This window comes from Spinacia oleracea, chromosome 5, assembly GCF_020520425.1.
Source record: "Spinacia oleracea cultivar Varoflay chromosome 5, BTI_SOV_V1, whole genome shotgun sequence".
Classification (NCBI taxonomy): domain Eukaryota; kingdom Viridiplantae; phylum Streptophyta; class Magnoliopsida; order Caryophyllales; family Amaranthaceae; genus Spinacia; species Spinacia oleracea.
Window position 1 is genome coordinate 33241541 of NC_079491.1, and position 9710 is coordinate 33251250.

The window sequence follows — 9710 nt, forward strand, 5'->3', positions numbered from 1 at the left end:
TAACATGAACTCATAAATCTCCTACAAATGCATACCGCCAGGCATTATCTGAGAGTTAAATTAATTAAGTGTAAGACGAAGTGATAATAGATAGTTGAGGATTAATGATGCGTTTGGTTAGCACAATGGTATAAGACTGAAATGTGGAATGATAACAAGATGGTATGATTTTGGAATTTAAGTTTTAGTACCATATGTTTGGTTCAGTTCAGATATAACTTTTTCTTTTCCTTTATAAAAAGTGGAGTGGTATGGTTTAAATTGATGTTTTTAAAGCAATAATTACAATGCTAGAAAGTAGTTCCTAAACTTAAAGTTTACATAAAATTTGAACTTCCGTAGATTGGCTTCTAATGAGAAGAATAACTAACGTTAACAAATTTGTAATGTTTGTACACTAATATTAAAAAATGTAGTGGTTTCATTTCTTTTGTACCACCATCATAAAAATGAAAGCTATAATTCGACTAACAATCCCACCTATAATAAGAAATATCAAACATCGATTCCAGTGATTGAGACTATATCCACTTTGCATCAAAGATCCACAACGAGTAATTAGCCATACTCCACTATACCTGCATATTTAGGGCATAAACATGTAAATAAAATAAATTAATGAAATAATAAAAAAAAAAAAAAAGAAAAAGAAAAAGAATTAGCAAAGTTTAATTTGAAGTATAAAATAAAAAGCATACTTTTCAGCATTAGCAATGACAAAAGCCTCTAAAGCCCATTTGGAGTAGGTAAATTTTCCTACTTGATACATAATTTTACTTTCTCTATCTTGGCTTGCAATGAGTGATAAGACTACTGGAAGAAGAACACACCACTGTAATACACATGAGAATACACATGATAAAAGTAATTAGTGAATAAGTAAAATTAATTAAAGTGTAAAGTTAAATGAAAAAGATTTACCAGTTGTGCGGGACCTGGCTGCAGAAGTATAGCTAAGCCGTAAGCAACCCCGGTTACACAATAAACAAGACAAACCAAGACAACGTAATTGGCCAAAAAGCTGGATCTTGGATTATTGGAAAAGTAGAACACCGATAGATAAACCAAAGGCTTAAAAAGGGTATTGAAAAGATCAATTGAGTCTTTAGACAGAAAATATGCCAAACTGCTCATTCCAGACGAACTTTCTCTCCAATATTGTAATCTATCAAGTGTGAATGACCTCAATGCTGAAATCTTGCATAAAAGAGCTGCCATTCAAGAACAACGCACAACTTTATCAAATATCACAATTCACAAACTACTTAATACTTATCCTTAATTTTTTCTTTGTCTAATTTTGAATTTGACTACTTACATACGGCAATTACAGTGTAATTATATCCGATTGCACCAAATGTTTCATCGCTCACTTTTGCAAGAGTTCCTAAACAAGCTCCAGCTAGTAAAAGAATTAAATAATCCACGGCTTGTAATTTAGCTTCACGAAGCCTTTGCTTTCCAACTCTGAAATAAGGAGAATGATATAAGATTCATTCAATTAAATAAATATCCAACTCTGAAACAAGAAGAATGATATACATACACATACACATACACATAAGAAGCTTAAAAAGAAAATGAATAAAAAATACTTGACATACCTTCCTAAAAAATATCTATATTGGCGCATAATTCCAGGGGTAATCCGATTAGACAAGTCTTTTTTTATCAAGAAATTATGCTTAAGATGCTCTCTCCTTAATACAAGTGCGCACTTGATTTCATGAATAAGATCTCCAATAAAAGTCTTTTCGAAACGTTTATCAACTTGAGGCTTTAGAGAGCCTTCGGGAGAAGTATTAGAAATTTCGTCGCAAAGATGCAACATGTCTTGGGGAACCGGATAACCATTATGAAGCATCCATCTTACTGGAAGTTGTTCGCGTGTAACATTAGATCCCGACTTAATAATTCCCTCCAAAATATCAATGTAATGATCCGGAGGAGTAACTCTTTCTGGTACAATAATTCCTAGTCCTGCAAAATACTCTTCCACTTTCTTTGTTGATCCATGGTACACTGTAAGACCTCCTTTTGCAAGTAGTATGAAATCGTCGAACATCTTGAACAATGCATAGCTACAAACAAAACATATAACATATATATATATGAAACTACATTACCATATAATATATGTTCACAGTTATGCATTCATGTGTTAGTCAAAATAAAAAATAAAAAATAAAAAATAAAAAATAAAAAATAAAAACAGCACGTACCTGGGTTGGTGGATAACCGTACAAATATTAACTCCTTCAAGAGCTTCACGTCTAAGGGCTCTTAGAAGTAAAAGAGATGAAGAACTATCTAAACCGGAAGTTGGCTCATCTAAAATTAAGAGTGAAGGTTCCATAACCATTTCTAAACCTACATTTACTCGTTTTCTTTGTCCTCCTGAGATTCCTCTTTTCTCAACTGTTCCCACTAAAGAATCGCGTATTGCTTGTAATCCTAAAGCCTCTATTACTCTTTCAACAACCAAAACCTTATCAGCCTTTGGAAGATCCCCAGGCAACCTGCACATACAGATATATTAATGTTCTTTTACATTTATTAGATCAATTACTATACATTAAGCTTACATATGCATCAAAATAAGTTTGATTATATATTGTAAGTTGTAACACACTACATACTTTGTAAGAACAAAATCATGCATTATACCAAGTATTTTAATTATTACATAGTAGAAATTAGAGATTAGTTTTTGTTTACCTACAACGAGCACTGAATCTCAGATTTTCTTCGACAGTTAAGTTACCATGCACAATATCATCTTGTGGAACAAACCCAATGATCCTTTTGTAAGAGTTAACCGATTCATTCTTTCCATTGATGAGAATTTTTCCGGTTACATTACATCCTGTTGCTTTTCCAGTCACAGCCGAAAGAAATGTTGTCTTTCCAGCCCCTGAAGGACCCATGACTGCAGAAACTCGACCAGGCATAAGTTTTCCAGTAATGCACCGCAACAAATGTTTATGCTTTCCTTTTAAGGTAAGGGTTAAATCTTTAAAAGCAACCTCTAGTAAAGGCCTTTTTCGGATTTCTGTATCAGTTGCCATTGAAATTATTCCAGAAAATGTAAGGTTCTTGTTTTCTTGTTGCATAGCCTTTTCTTTTTCAAGTTGCCCATATGCATACTTAAATATTTGACTACGCGTATGTAATTCTTTCGCTTTGAATTGCTTTTTTATGTTTTTATCTCCTATCTCCACGTTAAAACCTTCATTACTATCTGGATCATCTTCGATTTCTTGCATCATTTTCGTAAGTTTGCTATGTCCTTTCTTTTTTGATTTTGGATCAGAGGAACTCATAACATTGTCGTTACTTGCAGATTTTTGTGCTCCAAAACCTTTTAGTGGATCTTGCTTTGTAGATTTCTTCTTAGAGAAAGTACGCGACAGTTGTTGTTGTAACCCTACAGCGCGATTTCTAGCATTCTCTTTTGCTACCTTCCATCTTTCACGAGCTTGTGCAGTTTCTTTTGCACTTCTTATTGCACGCTCTCTAGATCTAGCTAATCTTCGTTCTCGAGTAGTAAGAACTTGGTCTGAGCAATTATATACAAGAAGTAGGCTGGTACTTAATATAGCCTAAAATAAAGATTCACGAGTTAGTGAATTTCCATATGCTTTAGGTATCACGAACAAAATATGGTAATTCAAGTTATATGTAGGAAAAAAATAGACCAACTCTTATTTAAGACCTGTTTACAATAAATAGTGTATGGTGGATATAAAGTTACCTCATAATTCTTAAAAGGTATGCCGATATAATGTAAAATTTATTTATTTTTTCATCTCTTTAATATGTTAAAAGTTAAAAAAACTATCCCGATGTACAGTAAGTTTATTATGCACATGTATACGCAATATTTTTAAAAAAAATTCCCGTTTCATCCCAATTTAAATGTTGTACTTTCTCTTTTGATTATTCATATTTGAGAATTTTTTTATATTATTATATAAAAATAAAGGTAAGTATGTAGAAGTATGTTGTTAGATTTATCTTGACGTATAGTTTTATAATATCAACTTTTTAAAATATTTTATATGATGATGTATAGTTTTATAATATCAATTTTTTATAATATTTTATATGATGATGATAATGTAATGATGGAATGATAACATAGAAATTGGATACTTACAATAAGCAATATACCATATGCATGTATGTTTTGATTAGCAACTTTTTCGGTACAACTAGCCAACTTGAAACATGCTGCAGAAAAGTTATGAATTTGTTAGACTTGTACAAAAATTAGGCCATTTGCCTGATTTAAAAAAATGAAATCAATGTTACTAGCTAGATAGAGAAATTATTTAGTAAATAAAGCATGATTAAGATATGCCTAAATCCCCGACAAAAAAAATAGAAATAGATATGCCTAAATAATTAGTCAAAATCTTCCATCTCACAATTTGTGTATCCGTTTTTTATTGGTTGATATTTGTAATTAGTCACCCACTTTTATTTTCGTATCTAACATTACATTATTATCAACCAATGAGAAGTAGTGACACACAAGTTATATATGGTTTTTTAGGACAGAAAATTCAGACTCCTTAATAATATTTATCAATTAACATTTAAATAGCAAAACTTACGTTTTTCTTGAATTGAACCCTTTCTACAATAGTGCCTGAAAGTTTAAAAAAATACACAATTAACACGTATAAAAATGTCATTGTAAAACATGTAACACGTCATTTACATAGAAGTGATGGCAACGGAATAAAAGAAATTAATGTCATATCATATACTTCCTCCGTTTCTAAATAGTTGCACCGTTTTGACTTTTACGTTTGCCAACGCATAAATTTGACCATCAATATTTATAATTATGTATTAGTAAAAATTATAAAAAGTTGATATATTTAAAATATATATTAAGACAAACCTAATAATATTTTGTATAATAATTTAAAATTTTATTTATTAGTAGAAAATTGAGGTCAAAGCAAGACAAGTGAATAGTGTTAAAAGTCAAAATAATGCAACTATTTAGGAACGGAGGAAGTATATGTTTATGAAGGAAAATAAAACCATATTATCCCTTCTTTCCTTCTAGTTTTCCCCATTTGAAAGTAGTTACTTGTTTTCTTTAATTTATTTTCTGGCTGAGTTGATAAGAAAGAAAATCAACTGGACTAAATTCAAAGGAATGATCCATAAAGGAAAATAGGGAAAATTTAAAGGGACGGAGGGAGTATGCAATGAGTTTGATTTAAGATTACGAGAACGTATTTGAATAAAATAAAATATTACCCAGCGCTACATGGAAGTTCTACGACTGTAGAAGGACAATACGAGCCTGCTGCGCAAAACGTTTCATCACTACTGAGGACATCAGACCATACATCAGCTCCACCACACGTATGATTTGGCTTTCCTGGTGGTATTTGGTATGTATATCTGTAAAATAAAACATAATAAAAATCTAATGTAAGAATAAAATACTGTATACATCTTTAGAATAATTATAGAAAATGAACAATTTTGTTAATAACTTACGGATCACATCTTCCTGTTGTTTTGTTGAGTGTGGCAAATGGACAGTAAGCTCCTAATGGACAAGCTACATAAAAATGAAAAATAAGTTTTTTATTATTAGGGTTAAAAACCTGGTTAATTAATTAGGATCAGTAATTATTAACTATAGTAATAAAGTTAGTGAAATAATGTTATCTCATTTTAAAATTAGATCTTGAACTCAATATTGAATTGTATTGACAGAACTTTCAACAAAGTTATTAACTTATTATAAGAAACTATTACTATTTAAAATGATATTCGTGTTGTTTTTACCGTCTATTTTTAGGGTAAAAGAAGAACGGATACCATTTCCAATCTTGTCACATCTATCATGGAAAACAAATTAGGAATTCTACCTTACAAAAGTTGTATAATCTGTTTTAACTACATGATCGATTTCTTAAATATCCTCAAATTTTTATTTTGAAAGGTCTTTTTGTGAACACATTTGGCCATTAGTAGGTTTAGTTCATATAAGTAAAAAGTTATTCAATTATACATATTGAGAGAATTCTAATAAGATATCACATATTACCTCCGTTTCATAAAGTTCTTTACGCTTTGGAAAACGTGTCCAAAGTATAAAAACTTTGACCGTAAATTCTCACCATTATATACATCAAAACGTCACATGTAAGATCTTGTTAGATTGGTCTCGGGATGTATTTTCAGAATATCAAATTTTTATAATTTTTTCACATACGAAATTGGATATATTATTAGTTAAATATTGCATTGGAGTCCGTGCAAATAGTAACTGTAAATATCATTTTGAAACGGAGGTAGTATATAATAATATATTTTGTTATATAAATCATAAAATCTGGTCAAAGTTTGACCATATGAATAAATATAAATAGGAAGATCAAAGAACGAAGGAGTAATAAAATTTACTTACGAATCATGCAAGTGATACCCTTAGGGCAAAAGAATCCAGCACAACAAGGTTGACAATCTCCAGTTCTATCCGGAATGGTTTTTGAGTTTTTTATATCAGCTTTTCGATCTTTACCAACACTACATGCCCACCCTGGTTCACACCCATCGTTCCATGAGCTTAAGTTACAATTAATATTCGGCTTTACATAATTTGAAGTCGTCTGCCCTCCATCAACTAAACTGCTCATGTAAATCTTAACTTCTGCTGCAGTACATACTCGTTTAGGAACATCTATTCACATGAGTCAAAAGAAATTAATTAATTAATTAATTAATTATATTTTTCTATTGAGTAAAATAAATAAATTATACACTGTTGAAGTAAGCATTCTCAAACAACACCTGTTAGTTTCCCACATAGATAAAATATGAGTGAGTTAATTCCTTAACAAGGCTAATGGGATACTCCCCTTATTGCAATATGGTTTTAAGATGAACTCTCTCTCTTAATGACGGGCGCAGCCCATACCCATATTTAACATGATATCAAAACCAGACCCACGACTTGAACTTTGGACCGTTAACTCCGGGTCAAATTAAAAATGGCACGTGTGAGAGAACGCCGAGCCCCTTATTGCCATATAGTTTTATTTAACATACACTTACATATAAATATAGTTATGCGCACACAAACACTCATTTTCTTGATCAAAATGGGAATATCATGAAACTTGTAATTATATGGATACAATAGAAATAAGGATGCAAAAGCATATTAACGAAAAATATTAGAATGATTAAATCAAGATTTATGTCATTTGATGGGTTTGAAGGATATAATTAGAGGCAAAATTCCTACTAATATAAGTTAATTTACGATGGGTTTCCATTTAAATTCATTAATTTCCTAAACTATTTTATGAATTTTATTTGTTTTGTTGTATATAGATCAAGCAATAAAGTGCAAACGGTATGGGCCAAATTTGATTCCAAGACTACCCTCATCAATTACCAACTAAACTCGTTTACATTCATATTTTATGAAGAATATGAAGAAATATGTAATAGTAGTATATTTACAGTTTAAAGTTAAAACTATATGTTCCATGACGTTAATCGGCCAATTTACCAATAGAACTCAAATTATTACAAAAAAAAAAACAAATACACACCACAAATTAGACATAACGACTCTAAAAAATAACAACGTGACTAAAAAGATTCATTCCATCTAAATGTTTTAACATGTAATTCTATTACTGGAAAAATTATAATCAACAGAACATATTACTTAAATCCTTTATTTGGTAAAATTTAAAATTTTAATACGGGTTTTATAAATATGATAGATGTCTTACATCATTTTACTTATAAGGAGGATATCATTATTCCTAATCAATTATGAAATAAGTAATATGCAAAAAAAAAGTACCGTGATTAAGCATTTTACCTTTAATTTTTTGCATGCAAGATGTCAAAAACCCAAGATCATCTGAAAAATTAAAAGCTGATTTCCAATCAGCTTGCCTAAAAAGAAAAGAAAAAATATTAATAAAAAACCATTAAATTTAATCTTTTAAACAAAAAATGATAAAAGTCACATACACATCCTTTATGCAGAAACCCAAATGTTGTTTGATATCTGGTTCAAAGACTTGTGTGATATTAGCTAGTTGATTGTATAACATCTGCGCAACAACTTGAAGGGCTGCTGGATTTGTACTCTGACTATTATCTTCGTCTAAATCATCTTGAGAATAAACAATACTTGTTGAGAATAAGACTGTAGAAATTATTATCACCACAACGAATTGTGAAAATCGTACTTTTCTCATATTAATAAATGTACAATTCTAACAAAAACTATCAAATTGAAATCAAATCGAGAAGAGACCATGTAAACGATGATAACAACGACATCGATCCCACAAATATCTTTTTGATGGTAATAGAAAAATTAAATATTCAATGGTTACAACTGCAAAAAATATTTATGACATTCAAGGAACAAGAAATACTTCTCTTAAGAATTAGATTACTAATTCAAGAACACAAATGAAATAACAAAATATTATTAATTTTGGGAGGAAATGAATATTGATTGGTGTGAAAAAATAATAGATAAAAATGGCATAAACTATATATATTTTTATTTTTATTTTTTTTGTTAGAAATTACTTTCTAATTTTTCGAATTGGTGATGTAATTGGTAGGGAGGAATGATTGCCTACATTAAAGGAAGTTATATAGGGACAATATGCACTTCTATCTTGATAGGCATGAGAAAATATCTAATACACTTAGTACGGAGTAAGAAATCATCTTTATATACATTATATATTTTTTTACTTACTACTTATGAGAAAATTTGTACAATTTACTTCCCTGTAAAGTTTTTTTTTTTTAAAAAAAAAAGAAGATTGTTTCGAAATATTTTTATTTGAATTTAATTTTCTTAGAAATTTTATACGCGCGTACTTCACCTTCTATTTAATTTGGACAATTATTTTTATTTAAATCCACATGAATTATTTTAGTATAATTTGTTTTAAATTTTTCAAAGATGTTAAATTTTCTTTATCTTGATATAAAATGTATTTCGTACGTTTTATTCCTTCCATGTAAGATGTTTAGTTTCTCCAACTAAAGGTCTTTTTTAAAGTTACCATTTTATCCACTTGTTGTTTAGTGTATCCTTACTTCATTACTTATCTATCTATCTATCTATCTATTTATCTATCTATCTATCCATGATATTTTATGTATAACTATATATTAAAAGATACACCAGGAATAATGACATGTGTCCTTTCCTGATGAAACTTTTTATGCTCTATAACAAAGAGAAACTAAGCAAAAGTAAACTATAAAGTGTAAAATGAGGATAAAAGGGAGTAAAAGTCAAGGAAATCGGGTGCTAAAAAGAGGTTTAAAAACCAATTAAAATTTTACACTGGCTTCAAAAAAAGAGTTATGGTTCTCAATGAGGACATTTTAGGAGTAAAACCCGGTTCTTTGGAGTTAAATTGAACTGGATTAAACTAAATGGAACTAACTGAACTTCTAACACCTTAATAATTCTCTTTCTTTTTAAAAACTATTTTCTTACTAAAAACCTTAGAAAACTACTGGAATATTACTGCCACCGTCATAACGGCTAAGTCTTGTACCGGAATTATGTAGGGGAACTAATAACTATCTTTTAAACTCAACATAAATAAATAATGTTCTCCTTACAATTCGAAACCATTTAAGGCCATAAATTAAAATCCAACACATTGAAA

The 9710-nt window shown here is 29.8% G+C and overlaps 1 protein-coding gene across 1 annotated transcript; it reads right to left on the reverse strand.

Moving 5' to 3' along the window:
* Positions 1-282: 282 nt before the first annotated feature.
* Positions 283-8515, reverse strand: LOC110798712 (ABC transporter G family member 28-like). Its single transcript, XM_022003898.2, has 14 exons — positions 8032-8515; positions 7877-7953; positions 6446-6718; positions 5527-5590; positions 5281-5427; positions 4620-4654; positions 4160-4233; positions 2719-3602; positions 2223-2519; positions 1605-2081; positions 1319-1467; positions 922-1211; positions 699-832; positions 283-578 (listed from the first exon to the last, which is right to left on the reverse strand). Exons 1-14 carry the CDS (start codon positions 8259-8261, stop codon positions 422-424), a joined length of 3288 nt encoding a protein of 1095 aa, XP_021859590.1. The 5' UTR covers positions 8262-8515; the 3' UTR covers positions 283-421.
* Positions 8516-9710: the final 1195 nt, after the last annotated feature.

Bases quoted from the DNA above. Each gene is read 5' to 3' on its own strand.
- LOC110798712 (XM_022003898.2), bottom strand. From the start codon at position 8,261: ATGAGAAAAGTACGATTTTCACAATTCGTTGTGGTGATAATAATTTCT. The intron at 1,468-1,604 runs GTATGTCAAGTA...TCCTTATTTCAG, and splicing joins TATAGATATTTTTTAGGAAG to AGTTGGAAAGCAAAGGCTTC. The intron at 1,212-1,318 runs GTAAGTAGTCAA...CTTGAATGGCAG, and splicing joins TTACACTGTAATTGCCGTAT to CTCTTTTATGCAAGATTTCA.